This window comes from Globicephala melas, chromosome 3, assembly GCF_963455315.2.
Source record: "Globicephala melas chromosome 3, mGloMel1.2, whole genome shotgun sequence".
Taxonomy (NCBI): Eukaryota; Metazoa; Chordata; class Mammalia; order Artiodactyla; family Delphinidae; genus Globicephala; species Globicephala melas.
This window is the reverse complement of record NC_083316.1, coordinates 170,807,076-170,830,457: the sequence shown is the minus strand read 5'-3', so window position 1 is coordinate 170,830,457 and position 23,382 is coordinate 170,807,076. Positions and strand designations below refer to the sequence as shown.

Here is a 23,382-nt window from a genome sequence, read left to right as displayed (position 1 = left end):
ACAAAAACCACTTTCTCAATTTCAGTGAATGACCCCATTTGGTTAAGGTATTGTTGCACAAATATCATAAAAGAAGGGACGAATGGCTGAACCGGTTTTTAATGGAGTTCGCCCTTAGCGTAAAAGAGTTTATTCTATGCCCTCTAAATAGTTCTGGGATCAACCGTACTACTGTGCTCGCTTCGGCAGCACATATACTAAAATTGGAACGATACAGAGAAGATTAGCATGGCCCCTGCGCAAGGATGACACGCAAATTCGTGAAGCGTTCCATATTTTGCCTTTTCTTTTCTGGTATCCGCGGTGTTATAACTGGGTTCTATAAGCGAGGTTCCTTAACACTTTGAGGGTCCCTCTGGATTCAAACCCCATCCGCAATTCGTTTTCCAAAAATTGGTTCTATTGCTGTTGGACTCTCCCCAGTTTGAAAGGTCTTTTCCAGAAAGACCTAGGATTGCAGGGAAGCGTGCACCGGGTGACCGGCACCGCCTGGGCAAAGGTTGGGGGGCCGGGCTGTCTGGGGGCCCGGCTGGAGTAGCGGGGTGGGGGAAAAAACCCACGCACCAGCCAGGGGCCAGGACAGGACGGAGTTCGCGTTAATAGTTCTGGAGGCAGGCTGTGAACTCCCCTAGAGACCCGACATCCGTGCCCGGAGCCCCAGCCCGTTCTCTGGGCGCCGGAAATTTGGTCCCCTTCACAGCTGAGAGCCTCGAAGCGGGTTACTCAAGTATCTCCTTGTGTCCTCCGTACGAGCCCTTGGGATTTCCATTATTTAGCATCTATGTGTAGAACTTTTAAAATGCCTGTTAAAATGGAAGACAGCACACCCAGCGCCCAGATCTTGGTTTTTAAAACGGTGCCCCAGGGAAAGGAACCAGGCTCCTTGGCGAAAGGGCTGGTTCTAGGACGAAGCAAGAATATGCAGAGGAGCCCTCTGCGTCTTGTAGCGGCAGAAAGTAAGGAGGGTGCTCAAATAAATAAATAAAACCCCGCAACTATGGGAGTGCCTCACTGACACACAGGAGCCACTGACAGGGCTCCCAGCAGCCGAATCTGGAACAACCTGACGAATAAAATTAAGGAATATTGGATTATAACCCAAACTAGAAAGTAAATGCCCAGGCGTCCGTACTGATATAAATGGTTAAATAAACAAATACACAGAGGAATAGAGACAAATGTCCCCTGTAGAATTTCCAGTAATCAACATAGATACTCCGCCTTCGGGGAGGTGGAGGAGATCAGGGGTGAGGTCAGTAGTGAGGGGCCCTGTGGGCAGCAGGGACCCCTGATGTGGCCGGGTGAGAAGGGAACTTCCCTCAGCGTGATCACAAGAGAACAGCAGATAATCCAGGCTGGGGGATCCTGCAGGATGCACAGCCGTTTCCAGACACACACAGAAGGAAGACACAGGAAGGAGGCCACGTGAAGATGGAGACAGAGGCTGGAGGGATGCAGCCACAAGCCAGGGGAGGCCGGAGCCCCTAGAAGCTGGAAGAGGCAGGGAGGACACTCCCTGGAGCCTCTAGAGGGAGTATGGCCTTGCCACACCTTGATCTTGCATTTCTGGCCTCCAGAACCAGGCAACAATAAACTCCTGTGGTTTTAAGCTGCAGTGTGGTGTATTTTGTTCAGCCACTCAAGAAGCTCACACAAGTGACTTGTTTTTTTTTTTGGCCATGCCACGGGGCACGTGGGATCTTATTTCCCCAACCAGGGATCAAACCCGCAGTCCTGCCGTGGAAGTGCAGTCTTAACCACTGGACCACCGCCAGGGAAGTCCCACAAGTGACCTTTCTGGAGGTCACAGAGCTGGAAGGTGGCAGAGCTGGGGTTTGAGCCTGGGCACCTGGGAGGGGACCAGCCAGGGCAGCAGAGCCAAGGGCCGGGCCACTCCTAACAGAGTCTCCCCACACACCTGCCTCCACGGGGGTTGTCACTCAGAACCAAGCTTCATCCCCTGAGGCCTGCATCCCTCAATGACCAGGACACAAGGGCATCGTGAGTGCCTGTCGTGCCCCCAGCCCTGCCCCAAAGGAAAACCCCACAGCAGCAGACCAGAGCACCAGAAATTTATTGAACGCTCCACCTTTCCCAAAGCACAACTAGCCACACACACGGGGTGCAGGGCAGGGGTGCAGTCTCCAGCCCTGCTTCCTGTGCCAGGCCAGGGTGACCAGCACGAGGACACCCCAGAGCCAGGCTGGGGGCAGGGGCAAGGGGACATGGAGGGAGGAACAGGACAGTCTGAGAGTGGAGGCTTCTGGCTGGAAGTCCCAGATCCTCAGTAGGAAGGAAGGGGGATGTGTAGAGCAGACGGGGCCCTAACAGCCACCAAAGGCGAGTGGCGAGGGCAACACACACTCCAAAAAGAGGGTGACACCAACTTTTAAGACGCAGCTTCCATCCTGGGCTGCGGGGCACACACATGCACACGCGCACGCGCACACACACACACCCCCCAAATGTAATGCTCCCAGGGTGAGGGGCAGGGCCCCAGAGACCCTCCACCCAAGCCAAAAACTGGGAGAGGGTCAAGCAGGGACTGGAATGAAGCCCCCCAATTTATCACTTGGGGCAAGTTTTTGGTTTTTCTTCGCAAAAGGGAAATTTAAAAATCTACAACAAATCACATCAAATTCATTAAAAATGATAAAAACCCAGCCTCTCCCTCCTCGCTTAAGCTTCACACGGGGCCAAAAATGCTGACCCAGGAAGGGACAGGGAAGTGACCAGGCCAGGCATCTCCTCCCGAGTCCAGGCCCCGGGGCGGGAGTAGTGTGAATTTTGCTCGTGCGGGGCAGCCCAGCCGCCAGCTTTAACTCGGAAAGCTGGGCGGGGAAGGGGTGCGGTGCGGGAGCCACCCCAAGGGGAAGAGCACGTTTCCAAGGGAAAATTCCAAAAATAATAAAGATATTTCAGTGATGTTACGGGAGGTCTTGGCACTGGGGAGGCGGGGCCGGGGGCAGGGCCGCCATCAGCTGCGCTGCTCCAGGTACGCGGACAGGAGCAGCCCCGGCGGCAGGAAGTCCAGGTGCCGATTGCTGACCTTCATCTGCCGCTTGCCCTCCAGGTCATCACCTGCCGGGGGACAGGCAAGACAGGGAGGAAGGCGAGGGTTGTGGCACACAGGAGCCCAGCCCTCGGTATGTCCTGCCCCAGGTCCCCACGAGCTGGGCTGACCCGACCCCCCAGGTCCCAGGCCAGGCGCTGAGAGCAGCTCGAGCTGTTCCTTCCTCTCCCGTTACTTATCCCGTGTCCTACGCGCACAGAGACGCACGCACCACCGAGACACACTGGCCCGAGGCCAAGGGGACTGAACGAGGGTCCCGCCCTGACCCTTGGTCTCCCACCTCCATCCCTGCCCTCAGAGGGAATCACCTAGGCCCCCGGTGGCCCAGGCTCCACCAACCTCCCTTCACCCACCTCCCGCCACCCCAAAGCCTGAACCATAGCTATACACAACCCAAGCTGGGCCCACCTCCCAGCCTCTGGCCCGGCGGCTCCCTCTCCCCTGCTCCCCATCTTGCCAGGCCCCACCTCCTATGTTCAGGCCACGGCTCCACACCCGCAGAGAGGCACCCCCAGTCCAGCCCCTCCATCCTGAGTCAGTGGGAACAAAAGCAAGCGTGGGGGCTGCATCTCCCTCCCAGGCAGCCTGAGAGGAACCATCCTGGGGTTGCCATGGAAACTGTCTCCTCAGCAACTCCAGGCAGGAGGCAGAGAGACGGGCGTGGAGACAGAGGACCCGATGGGATGCCGAGGGCCAGCAAGGGTCTGCGAGGACCCTCCACGGGGGGGGGTGGGGGGGGGGGCTGTGTCCCAAGATCACTCCCATCGTGAAAGGGGCACACAGGCTGGAGAAGGGACTTGCCAGAAGTCACATGTGTGGCACAGTGGAGGGGGGCTACAGCTAAATGCGAACTCTGCAGACACTGGGGTCCCTGGAGGCCCAGCTTCATCAGCCCCACACAGGCCCCTCTCTCCCCAGCCCCGAAGATGCAGGTGGAGGCGAGTCTGTGTGCACAGCATTGTCCATCGTGGGGCCAGAGGTACAGGCGCTTCTGATGAATCAAGGCAGCATCGCACTGCCCCCTCTGTGTTCACGCTGTCCCTCCTCTTCCAAAGCCTGCCACCGGCTAAGCAGACCCCGGGGAAGCCCAGCCTTGGTTTCCCCCAGACTGAATCAGCCAACTGGGGTCCCAGGGGCCGCCAGGCACTTACTGGCTGAGATGAGGTCCATGTACTGGCAGATGGCATGAAGCAGGAGCCTCTCAAAGCTGCAGGGAATGGATGCTGAGTGGCCAGAGCCAGACACCGGGGTAGCTCACGGCGCCCACCCCCACCCACCCAGTCACCTGTTGTCCAGCATGGCCGTGTACACGGCCTGGGGGGACACAGAGAAGAACCTCAGCAGCCGCTCCTCCCAGGTCTCCAGCATTTCCTGCAGGAGAGGCAGGCCCAGGGGTCAGGCCGACTGTGGCACCCTAGCCAAGATGTCCAGGCCCCCCACATCCATGACAGCCTCTGGAGCCCAAAGCCCTGGGTTCAAATGTGGCCTCTGATTCACTACATGAGGCTACTTAACCGTTTCCAAGGATACCAGGCACTCAAGACACATCCAAACCTTTGAATCTCTGAGTCTTTGGCCTGGTGAACTCCTACACATCCTTCAAAACCCACCTTCATTGCCCCTGCCCTTCCCACCCTCAAGGAGAACCCTTGCCCAGACCTGGGTCCTGCACTCGGATCTCACTAGTCTATATCCTGCCCTGTCTGCTCCATCACACCACGTTCACTGGGTTACTGGTCTCCCCTCACCCCGCCCCTGATTGAGAAGCTGAGAAAAAGGGCCTTCAAAAGAGACCAAGCAAGTGGAAAGAGACAAGGCCAAGGCCAGGCTTGGTACTCACCATGGGAATACGGCTCCGCTTGAGAACGGCTCGTAGACGCCGGCTGATACGCTGGAAGCACTCGCGGGGCGTGTAGGCCGGGTCCTCTGCAAGAGTCCACGCAGTGGGGCAGAGGTGGGAGTGAGCCGCAGGCCCCGCCCACACGCCAGGCTCCTCCCCACCTGCCCTGACCCCGCCCTCCCCACCCCCGACCCAGGCCCACCTCTCCGCCTGTCTTCCCCGCGGCCCCTCCTCCGCGCCTTGCTCCTGCCCTCGTTCTCCAGGTAGCGGAGAACCCGCTCCTGCTCCTCCCCAGAGCGGTTCATGAAGTCGTTCCAGACCTGGAAGAGAGGCAGCAGGCCCTTACTAATGACTGCAAGCCCCCGAGCCTCAGTTTCCCCATTTGGCTAATGCACATTGGGGGGGCCACAAGTGCACAGAAATACTCCTTGTGCACACATGTGACCACCGGGCCGGCCAGGAGTTCGTGGGGCACTTGCGGACCCACCTGTGTGGGGCAGGGAATCGAAATGAACCAAACACACCCCCAATCCCATCAGTAATTCCAAGTGTGATAAGCAGATGAACCACGGGTGCTGGAAGGTTCTGGGGTGGGTGGGTTTCAGGTCACTGGAGGGAGACCCAGGGTATTCATCAGGGGACCAGGGAGGGGATGGGTGCTCCTGGCACAGGGTCCAGCATAGGCAGTGCCTGGTGGTGGGCGGGGGAACCCAGGGCAGGATACTGGGCCCCACCTCGACATAGGTCTCGTTGCTGCAGGCCTCTGCAAAGATGCTGGGTGCTGCGGGGGGCGCCAGGTCCCCATCCTCCAGGCCAGGTGTGCCTCCGTCTGTCTCCAGCAGGGTCAGGAGGTACTGGGCTAGATGGAAACAGACGGTCTCTGGGCTGGGGGTTGCATTCAGGCCCCCCCCCCGAGTCCCCCCCACCCCCACCCCCCGCCAGGCTCCACGGGGTCCAGAGCACCATGTTTCCTCCCCCACACCTCTATATTTAGGGCCTTTACTCTCACCAGCCTCCCCTCCTCCACGCTCCAGCTGTCTTTCCCAGAAGGCACAGGAACGATCCAGCCTCCAGAACTCCTCCTACCTAGTCCTGGCTTGGCTTGTTGAACTCCTACACCCCCTTTAAAGCCCCAGCTCCAATGCCCAGAGCTCCCTCTCATCCAGCTCAGGGCCAGGCTCAGATAACAGAACATGCACACCATTGCTGTCTGAGGCCTAGGAGCCCCCAGGAGGCGCCCATCGACCCTTGCTCACTGTTCTCCAGGCGCTGGAGGCTCTTCCGTCCCTTGGCCTTGGGCACGAGGTCTGAGTTCCGCACAGCCTGGTTGATGAAGTGTTGCTTCCGCTTGGAGGCCGAGAGCCTCTTCACCTGGGAGCTGGCTAGAGCGGGCAGGCAGCCCGGAAGGGGCCTGTGGGCCAGGTGTGAGGGGGCAGTCCTCAGGGCCAAGACAGACCAGGACGCCCAGGCACAACCCTACCATCGCCACTCTCTCACAGCCATCCCCTGCTTGGTTTCCCTCCACAATGGGAAGCTCACCCCCTATCACATGTGCAGCCCTTAAAATGTCACTGTGTCTCATCGTCACATCACCCGGGAAGCAGGGACCGTTGAGGACAGGTTAGTAAACCGAGGGTCAGAGAAGGGGAGCCACACATTGGGTGGGAGGCCAAGAGAGCTGCTGCCCACGCCCCCAGGCTTCCAGGTCTGAGCTGCGAGCCGGTGAGGCCGAGTCTCCCTCCTCTGGGAGATTCCCGAGACTTCATTTGATGCAGCGTCCCCTCACCCCCAACCCCACGCTTCCAACAGAAGATAACCCAGAAAACGGCCCCCAGGCGCTAAGGTGATGCCCCGGCCCACCTGACTCATGCCCCAGGGGCCCCCTTGCTGGATGGGGGAGGTGGACAGAGTGGTTCCCCCCACCCCCACCCGGAGCACTAATCCTGGAGGTGGATTAGCGGGCCTCCCGCTGGGGACCCGAGGGCCAGGCAGCAGACGGCCACGCGGGAGGGAGGGGGGGATATTGAATGGAAACTTCCGGGCAAGAAGCTGCAGGGCCTCCTCCCTGGTCAGCCCCTGACCACAGGCTGAGAGGAGGGTCCCACCCGGCTCAGAAACCCTCACGCTGGGGAGCCGGTGGTGGACTCAGCCTAAGAGGGTCTGGGGTGCCAGGATTCCCCCTCCTCCTCCCCCTGCGCCTCCGCTCCAACCCGCCAGGCAGCCCGGCCTCTGGGCCTCTGCACCAGCTGTGCCCCCGCCCGGTGCCCACACCCCAGGCTCCGAATGGCTCACTCCCATCTCCTTTTGGCCTCTGCTCAAACCTCCTCAGGGGGACCCACCCCCTCACTGCTCTGTTCTCCTGATGGCCACACGTTCTACCACCACCCTGCCCACCACCCACCGTGATCTCCACGCGGGCAGAGTTTGGTGTCCGCTGTAGCCCTGCCTGGCATACAGTAGATGCTCAAAAAAATAACTGCCCAATCAGGTCTCCAGCAAAATCTCACGATTCCAAGACTGAGTAGAAACCAGAGTCCAGAATTCCACCCAAACTTTCCTAGTGTTCAAAGTTCCCAAGACACAAATTAAACAGAGAAGCATGACCCCTGCCCCACAAACAGGCGCTAGAAAATGCCATGAAGCCCTAGGACAGTGGGACAAGGTGCCTCAAAGAAGTTAGGATTGAAGCCCACACTCACCAAGGTCTATACATATGTAAAGAGTCCCCAGCCTTAAGTTTTTTGCCCTGGCCAGAAAGGCTGTTACATCTTGATCACGAAGCAAATAGGCTGATGAGCCTCAGCCCTGTCTTAGGTTGGGGTGGGGCAGGCTCCACGGATGACACTTCAGGCAAAAATCTATGAAAAATTATCTGATGGGTAAACTCATGCAGGCACAATAGGAGACACACAACCGGTGGTTAGAATTCGGCGTTTTCACTGCCGGGGCCAGGGTTCAATCCCTGGTCGGGGAAAGAAGATCCCACAAGCTGCGTAGTGCAGCCAAGGAAAAAAAGAAAAAAATTAGGAGACACGCAGGCAGGGGTAGAGCCTGGAAGCTCAGCCCTGAGTTTGAATCCCAGCTACGACGGATGCTTCACTGTGTGACCTGGAGCCTCAGCTCTTTCTCTGCAAAGTGGGGATAGCGATGGCCCCTGCTGGTCTGGGAGGGGGCACTCAGAGCCAAGAGGAACCAGGACACACACCTTTCCCCAAGCTGCCACCTGTTTGGTTTCCTCCTGTGGCTGGGAGCTCACCCCGTGGGCCACACCATTGATCACAGCCTGGTTAAGCGATTGCCTTCACCATCACCCCAGGAGGCAAGTACTATTGTTCTGATGCCCGTTATACAGATTTGCAAACCGAGGAGCAAAGTCATTATCCCGAGACCCCACAGCTGCCAAGAGGGCAGCTGGGACAGGGCAGGGCAACTCAAGTCAGTACAGAGCCCACAATTCTGAGGCTGGACGCAATCTTCCTGAGGCCCAGGCACCCCCACCCCAAGCTCCAGATTCAGCTGCGGCCTTGCTGTGGCTCCAGGGCCTGTGTCTCCACCCCGCAGATGGACGGAGGCCAGGACGGTGGCCTGGTGGGGCAGATAACAGGACCGCATCCGGGGGCAGCTGTCGGGGAACCTCAGAGCAGGGTGGGACTCAGTGAGAGAGCTCGGGCCCTCAGGACATGGGGCTCCAAGAAATGGGGCTCCCTGTCACCTCGGGACCCGGGGCGGAACCAGGATTCGAACCTGGTCTGAACAGGACCACTCCCCTGAACCATCCAGCCTCCTGCTTCCCTCTGGGGCCACAGTGGTCAGAGGGGCTCCAACTCAGGTCTCGCTGGACCCCTCAGACCACAGCCCACTGGACTAAAGATCCAGCTGCTCCCTGACCTGCTCCACCGTCACCTGTGGCTCCCCAGCACCCTCAGGACAAGGCCCAGCCTCTCCCCGGCCTGGCATTGCAGGTCTGCTGCCTGGTCCCACGGCCTCCTGGGGCCTCACTACCCTCTCTGATTCCAGGAGATTCCAGCAGGAGCCTGGAGCCACAGAGTGGGCAGGTGGAGCGGGCAGCAGATTTGTAATGACAGAAACCAGCCCGTCCTCATACTTGTTTACTCCTGAATTCTCACCTCCTTCACTAACTCGCAGGATAAGGACAAGGTCCCTCTTGGCTGCTCCTGTGTCCCCAGCACCTGGCCCACAGCACGTGCTCAATAGCTGTTTGTTGAATGAATACCCGAACTTCTGTTTACACACTCACCCAAGGGCCAGTTCATCTGCTTCCCCAGCCACCCAAAGAGACCACTTTACAGATGGGGAAACTGACCACCCAGATGGGGCACGTGAGGCTTCCTGGACCCAGCAGGCCTTGGGAAATGTCTGCACCATGGCAGGGGCCAGCGTCCAACAGGGGTGGACAGGCCTGACAGTGGAAACAGCTGCTAAGTCAGGTTGGGTTTGGGGAGGACAGGTTCCTTTGCCTCCCCCAATTCTCCCTGAGGGTTTTGAGATGGGGCCTTTAACACCCACTCCCCTAGGCAAACACACCCTCTCTCTGGCACCTGCCCCTCCCCCAGGAACAGGCCAAAGAGGAACCTACTTTCTCTAGCAGGAAACCAAGGAGGGCTCAGAGCGGAGGTGACTCAGGCTGGGATGGGCAGACAGAAGGAGCAGCAGCCCCCCTCTCCCGCCCCGGGAATGGAGGTGAGGGGGGATGGCGGCAGGTTGGAGGGACCCACCTGGCAGGTAAAATACCCACTTCGAGTGGGTTAAGGCCCCTTAAATAACCACATCTGTAGAGACCAGTACAGCTTCTGGGTAATAATAACAATAAAGTAATAACAAATATAATAATAATAAAGCAATCACAAAATACCAAAATGAGAAAATTATTTTAAAATAACAAAACACCTACAATAGTGAACTATTTAAGATAATTATTAAAGAATGGACCCTCCGCTTTGCTGGGCACCTCCAAGTGCAGGGTCACTGACCCCAGCCCCTTAAATAGAGGACCGCTGTTATTTCATTTTACAGATGGGGAAACCGAGGCACCGAAGGGGTAACAGCCCGCCCGGGGCCACTAGGAAGGGCACACGAAGAAGCAGAAATGAAACCCCAGCAGCCAGGGTGGACCACCTGGGTTTCTGCACCAACACTCGGGTTAGAAAGAGACCTGCGAACCTGGGGGAGGGGGGCATACCCATATGGGGCCGCCCACCTGCCTCCAGTCCACGTCCCAGGACACACAGGCTCGTGTTGGCCCGGGTCTGTAAGCCCCCCATTCATTTGGGTATTTACCCGGAGAAAAACAAAGAGCGCGTCCACCGGGAAGTGGGGGGCTCACAACCCCGCCGGATACACAGGACTGGCTGGGGGGTAAATCCCCAGCTGGGGGACAGGAACAGCCGCAAGTGGGTAAATACCCAGAACACCACCAGCGCGGATTCCGGGTACACCGCGCGCAGCGGCACCGCCTCACCCGACGCGGCGCCCGGGACCCCCGAAGCTCGGGCGCCGGGGGTCTGCACACGCGGACACGGGGGTGCTCCCTGCGCCCCGGCAAAGGCCCGGAAGTACGGGGATGGGGTTTCCCCGGGAAACACCCACTGACAACAAAGCCCACCACCACCCCGCTCCACCCGAGTGGGGTACCCCCCAGGAAAGGGGGCGGGGCGGGCCGGGGGCTGCAGCCCGGGAGGGGGTAAGAGGAGGGGACCCCGGAGCCCGGAAGCGCGCCGCGCCCGCCCGCCGGCCACGCTCACAGCGTCCGCCGCCCGCCCGGGGCGACCCCCGCCGCCGCCGCCGCCGCCGCCTCCTCCGGGCCGCCCTCCGGGTTCTCCAGCGCCACCATAGCTTGCACGCTGCTGCTGTTGTCGCCGCCGCCCGGCAGGGCCTTCTCTGGGCCGGGCAGGAAGTGACGGGAGGCCGGAGGCGGGGCGGGGCGGAGCCTGGAGGCTGGACGCGCCTGGTGGAGTCGCGGCCACGTCCCGGCCGAGCCCGAGCTGCGGGCCGGGGACACCCAACCCCGAGGCACGGACGGGGACACTGAGGGGGCGGCACCCAGCCCCGGGGAAAGCGGGGCAGAAGACCGCGCCTGTCCTGCGCCCAGGCGGGGCTGTGGGCACGGCACCCAGCCCTAGGGGGACAGATGGCGAAATTGAGTCCTGGGGAAGGAGGAAGGAAGCGGACGTCCTTTTCAGAGGCTTGGACAGATGAAATGACCCATGCTACCCCCACCCGGCACCAACAGGGCTTTCCTTCCACCAGACCCCTCCCTGTCCTCTGTAAAGTGCAGCCTCTGGAGTCCTGGCTGGGTGCCTCAATCTACTCTTCTCTAAAAATAGAACAAAGCTAACCCCACCTCCTTCTGACTTTTAGAGTTTATTCATTTAGCAAATGCTCACAGTCCTTGGGGTGGGGGCTGTGCTTTCCGGATCCAGCAGTGATCGAACAGGACCTCCCCGCCCTGGGCTAGGGAAGTGGAGACCTTTGGAAAGAGGACTGGCAGCCTGCAAAAGTGGGAGGGGTATGCCAGGCAGAGGGAACAGTCAGTGCAAAGGCCCTGGGGCATCCAGAATGGCTACAGCAGGGTACTAGGTGAAGGGGGGAGGAGCAGAATAGAGGTGGAGGAGAAGGGACAGACCGATGAGACGGGGGTGGGGGGGCCCTTTGATGACAGACCTGGTTTTTGACCCGAGAGTTAAGAACAGAGAATTAAACCTGCTCTAGAATCTAGAATCCACCCTTCATTCTACAAGAAAAGTGTGTGTGTGTGGGGGGGGGGGGAGGACTTCCCAGGTGGCGCGGTGGCTAAGAATCCGCCTGCCAATGCAGAGGACATGGGCTCGAGCCCTGGACCGGGAAAATCCCACATGCCGTGGAGCAACTAAGCCCGTGTGCCACAACTACTGAGCCTGTGTGCCACAACTACTGAAGCCCGTGCGCCTATAGCCTGTGCTCCACAACAAGAGAAGCCACCGCAGTGAGAAGCACGCGCGCCGCAACTAAGAGTAGCCCCCCGCTCGCCGCAAGTAGAGAAAGCCCGCGTGCAGCAACAAAGACCCAACGCAGCCAAAACTAAATAAATAAATAAGTAAATTAAAAAAAAGAAAAATGGCGAACTAGGACCACGATAAGAGACACCACAGGGATGCAACCCCCAGATCCAGCCTGGTGGAAATTGTACGGGACAAACAACCCGATTGCTTTAACGTATAAAGAGCAAGAGGGGATAAAATAAAAAAAGAAAAAGGAGGAAGAACTATTACAAGACCCAAGAAAGCACACAGTGTGTGACCTCATGTAGATAAATATGAAAAAATCAAGGTGATACAACTTGGGAGATGGTACCTCTGGGGGGAGTGCTTGGGCGGGGGATCTGGGGGCCAGGATGTTTGGTCTGCGGCTCTGGCCCATGATGACCAGCTGCTCCACAGATGTGCTAACTCTACAGGACGCAGCCTGGGCCTTGCCGTGATTCTGGGGCCTCACTCATTCCTGTCCTCGCCTTCTTTTTTTTTCCTGGCCTCGCAGCCTGGCATGTGGGATCCCCGACCCGACATCGAACCTGTGTCCCCTGCAGTGGAAGCGGGAAGTCTTAACCACTGGACTGCCAAGTCCCTGTCGTCACCTTCCTAACACCCTCCCAGACCCTGGGCCAGTCCATGAGCCGTTGCTGCCAACCCCCCCCCACCCCCGTCGAGGCCCCCTCCAAGGTCCAGCCCCCTGCTGAGTTCTCTCCCAGGCCCACTCAACTCAGCAGTCTCCCCAGGACAGTTCCTCCATGCCCGTGGAGTATCCCTGGGTCGCCTCATGCTAACCTGGCCCTCATTACCACCCCAAAGGGACTTTTTTTTCCTTTTCTGAATTTTTAGGCCATTGTCAAGAATGATGTCGAAGCCTGTCTCCCCCCCAGGCTCCTAGTACTTCCTTCTGGAGATATGTGATGCCCTTTGATGCCCACGCATATTTATTCATTTCTTTTCCCCCTTTTAGTCTTTTTTACACAGACGGCATCATCTTTTCTTTTGCTACTTAGAACATCCCAGTGCCCTGTTTCGTGCCTCACAGGCTAGTATCTGGGGTACATTTCTGGGTGTGGGTTTGGGGATCAACATTATCCTTTATAAACTTCCCTCCACCTGGTTCCCACTACCAGCAGCACAGGTGTCTGTGTCCCCGTGCTGGTATCTGCCAATCAGTGCCCGTTAGGTGGGAGGTGGACACTCTCAAGGGGTCTGATTCGCAGCAAAGTCCTGGGGAGGTTGAGTTTTGGTTCCTTTTTTGTTCTTCTTTTGTTTTGTTTGAGGTTAAGAACAGGCATCTTCTAACCACAAGATCCCGGGCATCCTTCTGTTGCCCTGAACCTCCATGGCTCGCCAGTGTCCTGGGGCAAACCCTGGCAGCAGATACGGAGGACCTCTGAGGGCTGACCTCACCGCCAGGTGGGGCCCACCCACCGGGAGCCCCAGCCCCATGGAAGGTCAAAGTCATGGCCTCTGCCTCATTCCCTAGACTCTGTAGCTTTGTCCCCCTGCTTTTCCTGCTGGTGGGTCTCTACCCTTCCCTCCCCTGGGGTAGGATCGGTCCTTCCCGGGTCCACAGCAGCCTGTGGGAAGCCTACCTCACCCCTGCTCCGCCCCAAGCCCCTCCTCCAGCCTCCCCCCTCCTATGCTCTTATCCTGACCCCCAAGGTGGGGGGGGGAGGAGGGAATGGGAGAGAAGGGTGCTGCGCTGGTGAACCGCAGGCCGCACAGGAGTGGCCAGCGGCTGCAGGAGAGGCGGGAAGGCGGGGACACGGTGGGATGCGGGGTATAAACGCGCGGCGGCTGAGCGCCAGCGGAGAATCCACGGAGTCCAGCGAAGCCGCGCTCCAGACCTTGTGGCGCATCCCAGGAGGGCAGCCGGGAGGAGAGTCACTGCCCCATCCCTGGGCGCAATCCCAGAGGGTGGCTGGGAGGAAGAGGGCGGCAATGCGCTCCTTGGCCACGTCCGGGCCCAACGCGTCCTGGTGGGCGCTGGCCAACGCATCCAGCTGTCCCGGCTGTGGCGCCAACGACTCGGACGGCCCGGCCCCGGCGCCGTGGCCCGTGGACGCCTGGCTAGTGCCGCTCTTCTTTGGCGCGCTGATGCTGCTGGGCCTGGCAGGGAACTCGCTTGTCATCTTCGTCATCTGCCGCCAGAAGCAGATGCGGACGGTGACCAACTTCTACATCGGTGAGCGCCCAGGCGCCGCGCGGTGCCTGCGGGCCATTCCGGGGGTCGCCACGAGGGCGGAGTGGCCAGGGGCGCCCCTAGCGGTGCGTCGGAGTCCTCTTAGATAGGGATCTCTCCCCTGCAGGGCTCCCTGTCCTTTCCCTATTGTCCCTGTACCTTAAGCTGGAGGTCGCAAACTCTGGCGTTGGAGGGTTCCACGGTGGCCGGAGTAGTTAAAAGGGAGGTTGGAGAGTGTGGCCCATGGAGCGCTGGCCATGCCACTCAAGGAAGATGTCCGATTGAAATGTGGTTCTTATAACATGGTGTCCGATGAATAAAAGGAGTGGGGGAAAGACCGCGTGGCCCGCGGGCCCCCACTTTGCGCCCTCTGCCCCAGAGGCTCAGTTTACACATTTGTGTGATGGGGGTGCCCTACCCGGCTGAGTACTCAGTCAGTGTTCTCCATTCTATGTTGGCTGTTGGGCAACACCACTCTACCCAATTTTCAGGTAAGAAAACTGAGGCTCAGAGGGGCGGGGGCCTACTCGCAACCCCCACAGGGGTGAGCAGGGTCCATTGCTGCTTGAACAGCTATGAAGCCCCTGCTGGGGGGTGTATGAAATATAAAAGGGTGAGAGGAGGGTGCCCCAACTTCTCTGCCCACGGATATTGGGACCTCTCTGGGGGCCTCGCGAGCCACCCTGCTGGTCACTGGGACAAAGGCGAGGCCCAGTGGGCTGGGCCAGGGCGCTGGGGCGGCTAGGCAGATGCACCCCACATCTAGCACCCGCGCGTCCCCCGCCTGCAGCCAACCTGGCAGTCACAGACTTGACGTTCCTGCTGTGCTGCGTGCCCTTCACCGCTCTGCTCTACCCGCTGCCCGCCTGGGTGCTGGGCGACTTCATGTGCAAGTTCCTCAACTACATCCAGCAGGTGCGTGGGCTGGGGGCAAGCGGGCTGGGGGAAGGGGTTCGCGAGCCAGGGGGAGGAGTCGGTGTGGGCGGGGCGTGGAGGTGGGCGGGGCGGGGACAGAGTCTGGGGGTGGGTGGGTGGGGCTGGAGCAGGTGGAGCCTGGACTGGGTGGGAGGGAGGAAGACGGGGGACAATGGGGGTTGGGCGGGGAGTGGGGTGGCGGGCGCTCGGAGCCCTGCTACTCCTTGCCCCACCCGTCTCGGGATCCTAGGATGCATCTGCCTCTCCTGGTCTCAGTCTTGGGGGCCTCAGCCTACCCCTAATGACTCCGCCCTCCCCCACCACCCTGGGCTCCTCTCTGACAGCCCCTCCTCTCCTGCCCCTTCAACTTGTGGGCCCTGGAGACCCTCCCGGGACAGGTCCTGCCTGTATTCGAGTGGCTGGACGGTGGGGGACCCGCAAGGAGGGCGCAGACAGGGAAAGGTCCAGACCAGGCAGGGGGCCACACGCTGGGCTCCCGTCCCTCCCAGGTCTCGGTGCAGGCCACGTGCGCCACCCTGACCGCCATGAGCGTGGACCGCTGGTACGTGACTGTGTTCCCGCTGCGCGCCCTGCACCGCCGCACGCCCCACCTGGCGCTGGCTGTCAGCCTCAGTATCTGGGCGGGTGAGTGCAGCGCGGAGGCCGCACGGGGTAGGGGGGACAAGTTTTCGTGCCCTGGGCTCACACTCCACACACACACTCACTGCTTCTCCCCGGACCTCGCTCCTTCATCCGGGAAATGGACGCAATGGCATTCCCTGCGAGGGCTACTGAGGGCGCGGACCCGGGCAGACGCGCGCCTAGGAGGCGCTCAATGTCCGTTGCCCTAACCCTAACCCTAACCGGGGTTAGAGGCACCGGGGAGACCAGGGCCCGGGCCCCCTCGCGCCCCTCGTCCCCCGGGCCAGGTCTTCAGCCGGGCCTGTGATGCAGGCTCCGCGGCCGTGTCCGCGCCGGTTCTCGCCCTACATCGCCTCTCGCCCGGACCGCGCACCTACTGCAGCGAGGCTTTCCCCAGCCGCTCCTTCGAGCGCGCCTTCGCGCTGTACAACCTGCTGGCGCTCTACCTGCTGCCGCTGGTCGCCACCTGCGCCTGCTACGGGGCCATGCTGCGCCACCTGGGCCGGTCCGCCGTGCGCCCCGCGCCCGGCGACAGCGCCCTGCAGGTGCGCGGCTGGGTGGATGGGGGCGCGGCCGGGCAGGGGATGGGGGGATGGCACAGTAGGGGGGAGTGAGGTGCATCTGAGGAGGGTGGCGCGGGGGGGCGGAATTTAAGAGGGTCAAGTAGCGGAGAGCCCTGGGTGTCGCCCCTGCCGGTCCTTCGCCTTCTCTCATACCCCCTCCCCCCCTCCCCAGGGGCAGCTGCTGGCGGAGCGAGCGGGCGCTGTGCGGGCCAAGGTCTCGCGGCTGGTGGCGGCCGTGGTCTTGCTCTTCGCCGCCTGCTGGGGCCCCATCCAGCTGTTCCTGGTGCTGCAGGCGCTAGGCCCGGCGGGCGCCTGGCATCCGCGCAGCTACGCAGCTTACGCGCTCAAGATCTGGGCGCACTGCATGTCCTACAGCAACTCGGCGCTGAACCCCCTGCTCTACGCCTTCCTGGGCTCCCACTTCCGTCAGGCCTTCCGCCGCGTCTGCCCCTGCGCTCCCCGGCGGCCCCGCCGGTCGGGACCCTCGGACCCGGCCGCCCCCCAAACCGAGCTGCACCGCCTGACCGCCCACCAGGCCCCCGCCAGGCCCCCGAAGCCAGGCAGCGGTGGGCTGGGGCCGCGCAGGCTGTGTGTCCTGAGGGAGCACGCTGCCCCTCTCTGAGCCCTTTCTGGGGGCATCAAGATGAGCCCCTCTGGAACAGGAGCTGCTGTAATTCTGCTATTAATGTCTTTATTTTTGTCCATGTTCATCATAGTGAGAATGTTCTGAGCTCTTGTAAAGCTTTGCCACTATTGATATTGTAATCGTTATCTCTGTGTTTCCTGAAGTTGAAGATGGTTTGCTGATGGCACTTTCTGGAACTTTCAAGGAAGTATCGATGGACATTTTCACACACTGCCTTGCAGTTGACTGTAAAATTGTAAGATTCATGCCATTTTCAGAGATGTTAAAAAGTGAACACGATGTGCATCTTAAAATTGATAGAAAGGTGCTCTTCTTGCTACCAGGTGAGCGTCCAGAATCCTGGCTGGAAAATAATGGGTGTCATTGAATAAATAAGGCCTCCCTGGAGCACAGTGCACAGAGCCGTCCCTGGGAGACACAGGATCAGCAGTACGTAACAAACCACCCCAAAACAGAGAGGCATAGAACAGCATCAGTGTATTACCACTCACGATTCGGTGAGTGAGCGGGCTCAGCTGGGCGGTTTTTGTGACCCACGTGGTGTTGGGTGAGTAGCCGACCTAGCGGCTGGACCAGGAAGGCCGGAGAAGGCTTTGATCTCACGCTGGCAGCCAAGCACTCCTCCACAGGCTGCCTGGGCTTCCTCCCAACATGGCAGTCTGGGGAAAGTCAGGCTTATGCCTTGGCGTAAACTTCCAAGTAGAGGTGGGAGCCGCAGAGCCTCACTCCTTCCACGTCGAATTGTTGGGTGCTGTAAGTGTCACACCCAGATTCAAGGTGGGGGGAACAGACCCATCTCTGGGTCTGTTGAGCTGCGTGTGCCTGCTGGGCAGGGGGAGGGTTAGGGTGAGGCCCTGCAGGCCTCAGTCTTAGTCACCCTGAAGGACAACTGCCCATCTCTTGGAGGGCCCCCATCCTTCCAAATTATTTGGGGACATCCTAGGTCTCCAAAGAGCCCAAATTTGCAAAGATGTTATGTGAGAAGGGGAGGCCATTCCATTCTGACATAGACATTGGCCTGAAGCTCGCTTGTTCTGGTCTTCAAGTCCTGGTCTCTGTACCAGGCCGGGCATGAGGGTGAAATCTCCCCTTTGCCCACAGGCCCTGCCCACCTCCCTCCCTCTCCTCGCCTCATCCCCCAAAACTCGACTCAGGGAATGAGTGGCAGGATTTCCTGTGAAAAAGGAATTTGAAACAAACAAACAACAACAAAAAAAAAACCAGGGTATTTCCTGGTGGTCCAGTGGTTAGGACTCCATGATTTCACTGCTGAGGGCCCATGTTTGATCCCTGGTTGGGGAACTAAGATCCCACAAGCTGTGCGGCCGAAAAAACAAAGCAAAACAAAAACAACCGAACACAGTTCCAGAGGGACTCTTGGGCACCTATCTCAGAGAAATGAAAACCTCTGTTCACACAAAAATGTGTACTCATGTGATCATAGCAGCTTTATTTGTGATAGCCCCAAACTGGAAATGACCCAGACATCCTTCGATAGGTGCACCCGTGGTCCGTCCACGCCCACTCAGCAGGTCTGAGTTGTGAACACACTGTTGATACACACACACCCGGCGTGGATCTCTGGGAATGACGCTGAGTGTAGGAAGGAAGTCCCCGAAGGTTACATGATGTACCATTCCATCTGTAACGTCCCTGAGGTGACAAAAATATGGGAACGGAGAGCAGATGAGTGGTGGCCAGGGGAGGAGATGACAGGAAAGGGACAACATGAGGGACACTTATGACAGAGCCACTCTGCCCCTGGACTGTGGTGGAGACACAAACCTACGCAGCTGATAGAATTGCAGAGAAAACTCACACATGAGTACAAGGAAAATGGGAAATACGAATCCATGGGTGGGATGTAGCGATTGCAATATCCTGATCTCCATGTGGTACTACAGTTTTATAAAATGTCACTGTTGGGAGAAGCCTGGTGAAGGGTATGAGAGAGATATCTCTGCGTTAGAATCTACAATGATCTTGGGATTTCCCTGGTGGTCCAGTGGCTAACACTCCGCGCTCGCAATGCAGGGGGTCCGGGTTCCATCCCTGGCCAGGGAACTAGATCCCACATGCATGCTGCAGCTCAGAGTTTGCATGCCGCAACTAAAGATCCTGCGTGCCGCAACTAAGACCCGGCTCAGCTAAAGAAATATTTTTAAAAAATGTACAATGATCTCGAAAAAGTTTTTTTAAAAATGAAGTTAAAGGGTTTAAAGGGACATCCAGGAAGAGGCATCGTTCCAAAACTGCAGACCCTTGGTTTATCCTCAAGTCTGTTCAGCTGGGCAGTTTTCAGAGCCCCTTCTGCGTGCCAGGCTCTATGTACGAGGCACCCTCTGACCCCTACCCACACAGAGCCCCTGTCTAGCAAAGGGGCCAGTGAGTGGCGAACTACCTAGAGAGATGCAAATAATAGCAGTGAGAAAGGTTACGAAGGAGATATGTGTGCCCTTTGTGAGTAACTGTGAGCCTGACCTTGGTGGCAGTGATTCCAGCAAGGCTTCCTGGAGGAGGTGAGACCAGGAAATGTGACCTGAGCTCAGCTGGTGCAGCTGAACTGGGAGGGGGTGAGGTGGGGGTGGGACCCGAAGCCACAGCATGGGGATAAGCCCCGGGGGTCCGGGCGGGTCGGGAGAGGTGTTAATTCCAATTTCAGATAAACAGTGAAAAAACTTTTAGTATCATTAGGTCCTGTGCAATATTTATTTGGGATACATTTAAAGTTATTCGTTGTTTATTGGAAATCCAAATGTAACTACAAGTCCTGTATTTTGTCCGGCAACTCTACCCCGGAACATTTCTAAGGAGCCACAGGAAGGGCTCGGCGGGCCTCCGTTTCCCCGTCCGACCCGGGAAGTTCGTTTACAGGTGAGACGGCGCCCCCTGGCGGCCTCCGGCGGAAGCCCCGCCCCCGGCTGCAGTCCACAGGTTCCCGGCAGGGGGCGCGCGAACCCCGCGGATGGTCCTGGCTTCCCTGGGTCCACCCCACAGAGGGACCCCAGGGCCTAGGGGGAGTCGCTCATGCGTATCGCAACCTGGACCAGCGGTTCAAAGTGTCCCTGCTGCAAAATGGGTCAAGCAGAGCCGCACTATGAATGTTCTGGGTCTTCTGGGCCCCTTCTATGAAAAAATATTAAAAATTCTATTTTGCAGCTGTGTTGGTATAGTGACGAATTACTTTAGGCTGGATTCATGACTATCTATTCCTTATAATTATACTTGCTTTTCTCTTCTTACTTTAAAAGAAGTTATAATTACATTTTCATAGACCCCGGTTCACAGGGACAAGGCAACCTGGAGGCCAGTCGGGGTTCTGGGATTTGGGGCTGGGCCCAGCATCCCCTTCAGGTCTTTCTTTTTCTTTCCTTTTTTTTTTTGAGATTGAGATGGTGAATAGTTAACTTGCCCTCCACCTCTGTGTAGACAGACTCCAAAAATACCATGGGGTGAGGGAGGACAGAAGGGGACCCATGAATTCATTCGTTCAACCAACATTTATGTGTCCGGCCCAACCTCAGGATTGGAGATGCAACCAGCCGTGATCAAGGCTAAGGAGGTTAAACAACTGCAGCTGTTTTGAACAGAAGAGCCTGGGTGAAGATAAAACAAGGTGATGTGAGGTTCCAGTTTGAATGAAAAAGCACAGCTGGGGAAGGGTGGTCCAGGCAGGGGAATGGCCAGGGCAAAGGCCCTGAGGCAGAGATATGTTTCAGGGGGAATATATGTGGGAAGGAGGGCAGTTTGTGATCTGGGCGAATTTTTATTTTATTTAATTAATTGATTAATTTATGGCTGCCTTGGGTCTTCGTTGCTGCGCGCAGTCTTTTTTCCTCTAGTTGCGGCGGGCGGGGCTGAGCGGGGTCTACTCTTCATTGCGGTGCACAGGCTTCTCATTGCGGTAGCTTCTCCTGTTGTGGAGCGCACGGGTTCTAGGTGTGGGGGCTTCAGTAGCTGTGGCTCGCAGGCTCAGTAGTTGTGGCTCGCGGGCTCTAGAGCACAGGCTCAGTAGTTGTGGCGCATGGGCTTAGTTGCTCCGCGGCATGTGGGATCTTCCCGGACTAGGGATAGAACCCCTGTCCCCTGCATTGGCAGTCGGATTCTTAACCATCGCGCCACCAGGGAAGTCCCAGAACTTTTAAAAAGATGCTGCACCCCCCAGCCTGAATGGAGGGCAGGAGGAGTGACTGTCTGAGGGGCTAAGTGAGAATCAGGCTTGTATTTACAGGACCCCCACAAGCTGGTCTGGCCAGGAAACCTTAGAGGGCTGGGGGTCGCAGCATTCCCATTTCCCAGCTTGAGAAACAGAGACCAGAGCAGGGTTTGTACTAACCTAAAATCACACAGCCAGGACCTAGGTGCAGCCCAGGCCTTCTGCCCGTCCCTTGTAGAGCCAGCAAATCTGGTATCAATTCCCAGCTCCCTGCTGGGCTAAAAATAGGACCCCCTTCACTAGAGGCAGCTGGGAATCCTGCAGCTTCTCACTCTTCCGGGCCAGGCACCTCTGGGAAGTTGCACCCAGCTACTTAGAGACAGCCACTTCCCTCTGGGAAATGGGGGACAGAGTGGCACACTTCCTGCCCTTCGGGAGACCCCTCCCTACCCCTTCCCTTTGACCAGAGGGGAATGTCATCCTCAAAACCACTGTAGGAGGAATAAATTTAAATTGGCCCATTTTAGAGAGGGGGAAACTGAGACACAGGGAGGCCCATGCACGTGCCTGGGGTGGGGGAGGGGAGGCATTCTGAGGTTTGGCCCTTTGGTGGAGAGGGGGCTTTCCTGCACGTTGGAACTGATCTGGGGCCTGGCCCTTAAAGGGTGGCTTCCCTCTTCCAGCTCACCTGGGTCTCCAAACTCTCCCCCCTCCTCGGGCAGGGCAGTTGTTGCCCCTCTGGTGGCAGGGGCGGGGCAGGCAGCTGGGGTTGGCAGTTTAATAGCCTCAAGGTGGAGGCCTCCCTGCCACCTGCTGTCATTAGGCTAAGGGCAGCCCAGGGGCTGGAAGGCTGGGTAAATGAAAGGGGCAGGCAGAACTCTGGCCCTGGGCTGGGGGTGGCTCCCTTGCACCATCCCCTGGGCTTGGGAATTCCCCAGAGAGCGGATGGGGGCGGGTGATGTCCAGAGGGGGACTACCCACAGAAGATGGCAATGCTGTGCGTTGTGTGTGTGTGTGGGGGGGCGCTGCACACAACCCCCCCCTAAAGATCAGGGACTCTGGCCCCTCCCTGTGAGGGCCCTCTGGGTGGCCCCCGCCGGCCCTCCAATGCTCCCACTTGGCTCTTATCTGAGCTGGAGCCTGGGCCCCTGCGATTAGCTCGCAGGCGTGGCCTCAGGGGCTCACACCTCCCACCTGAGTCCACAACCCCAAGCCCACCTCCCCAAGCCCACCTCCCCCAACCGACCCTGGGCCTCAGTTTCCCGCTCTCTGAAATGGGGACATTAAGAGTCTCTGCTACACAAAAATGTGAACCTCATGCCTTGGGCACCTGGCCGCACAACCGAGCGCTCTAAAAGTGGAAATTGTTGTTCAACTATTATTACCAAGAAGGTAATCTTGTCTCTCCTCCTAGAAGGTTTGGGTAGTCAGGTTCCCAAGAGGTGATGGGAACCTCAGGTGGAGGTGGGAGGGTAGGGGTCAACAGGATTTCGCGAGGAGCCCTCCTAGGTATCTTGGACGCCCTTCCCCACCCCCACGCCTTTGACAGTGCGGTGCCCCCGCGCCTGGCAGCCCCGCCCTCTCCCAGACCCCTCCCCACCGTGTAGCGCCCCCATCGCAGGGCCCTCGCTCCCTTCCTCCGACCCCGCCCCGCTCTCTTTTCCCGTCGCCGCAGCTCCCTCCTTCCTTTATCAAGTCTCTAATCCCCATTTTACAGACTTGGAAACCGAGGCACCACTCTAGGGGGGTGAAGTCTCGAGTTGCTTAGTCTAAGGGGCGAGGGTGAAACTCTGAGCCCGGTAGGTCTATCCTAGGCGCTCGGTAAGATGGGGAGGGGGGGTCCCGGACCAGGCTAGCATCCCCAAATCCCATCCAGACAGAGCCCCAACCTCCTCCCCTCCCTATCCCCCTGGGGCGCTCCCAGCCCCGCCTGCGCCCTCGGCATCATGTACGCTCGGGCCCGCGGCGCGCACTTTGCCCACTGTCCCTAGATAGGGGGCGGGGTATACCGCGTCCCTGTTCCCCTTCCCTTTTATTATTTATTATCATTTAAAGGGGCCGCGACGTGAAAATTTCCGTCCACTCTCTCCCCTTCCCCAGCACCCCTGTGCTAGTCGAGCGTCGTCGGACGAAGCGCGGGGGGCGAGGGGGCGTCCGGGAAGGCGGAGGGGGCCTCACGAGACCCCTCCCCGCTTTCCGAGCCGCGGCGCTGAATCACCGGCGAGGTATTTGCATCTGAGAGCGATTTGTCACCCGGTGATTTGTCTGCGGGGCGGTGAGCGCGCCGGTGGGGGGGGGGGAGGGAAGGGGCGGGGGAGGCCGCGCGCGGGGAGA

At 58.8% G+C, this 23,382-nt stretch overlaps 2 protein-coding genes and 1 non-coding gene across 7 annotated transcripts; 2 read left to right on the top strand and 1 right to left on the bottom strand.

Annotated features, from left to right (window-relative positions):
* Positions 1 to 173: 173 nt before the first annotated feature.
* LOC115846735 (U6 spliceosomal RNA) lies at positions 174 to 280 on the top strand. The gene has a single exon (XR_004037046.1). It is a non-coding gene; the product is annotated as a U6 spliceosomal RNA (small nuclear RNA).
* Positions 281 to 2,058: 1,778 nt separating this feature from the next.
* On the bottom strand, positions 2,059 to 10,807 carry R3HDM4 (R3H domain containing 4). 5 transcript variants are annotated; one of them, XM_030845600.3, is made up of 9 exons: positions 10,676 to 10,779; positions 9,650 to 9,724; positions 6,170 to 6,324; positions 5,648 to 5,793; positions 5,116 to 5,233; positions 4,914 to 4,999; positions 4,359 to 4,444; positions 4,225 to 4,280; positions 2,059 to 3,081 (listed from the first exon to the last, which is right to left on the bottom strand). In XM_030845600.3, exons 1-9 carry the CDS (start codon positions 10,762 to 10,764, stop codon positions 2,978 to 2,980), a joined length of 915 nt encoding a protein of 304 aa, XP_030701460.1. In that variant the 5' UTR covers positions 10,765 to 10,779; the 3' UTR covers positions 2,059 to 2,977. The 5 variants fall into 5 exon arrangements, with proteins under 5 accessions (XP_030701460.1, XP_030701461.1, XP_030701462.1 ...); XM_030845601.3 differs by having other exon boundaries at positions 5,648 to 5,772; XM_030845602.3 differs by lacking the exon at positions 9,650 to 9,724 and having other exon boundaries at positions 10,676 to 10,807.
* Positions 10,808 to 13,885: 3,078 nt separating this feature from the next.
* On the top strand, positions 13,886 to 17,239 carry KISS1R (KISS1 receptor). The gene is made up of 5 exons (XM_030845592.2): positions 13,886 to 14,129; positions 14,917 to 15,041; positions 15,551 to 15,686; positions 15,996 to 16,228; positions 16,419 to 17,239. Exons 1-5 carry the CDS (start codon positions 13,886 to 13,888, stop codon positions 16,866 to 16,868), a joined length of 1,188 nt encoding a protein of 395 aa, XP_030701452.1. The 3' UTR covers positions 16,869 to 17,239.
* The last annotated feature ends 6,143 nt before the right edge of the window (positions 17,240 to 23,382 follow it).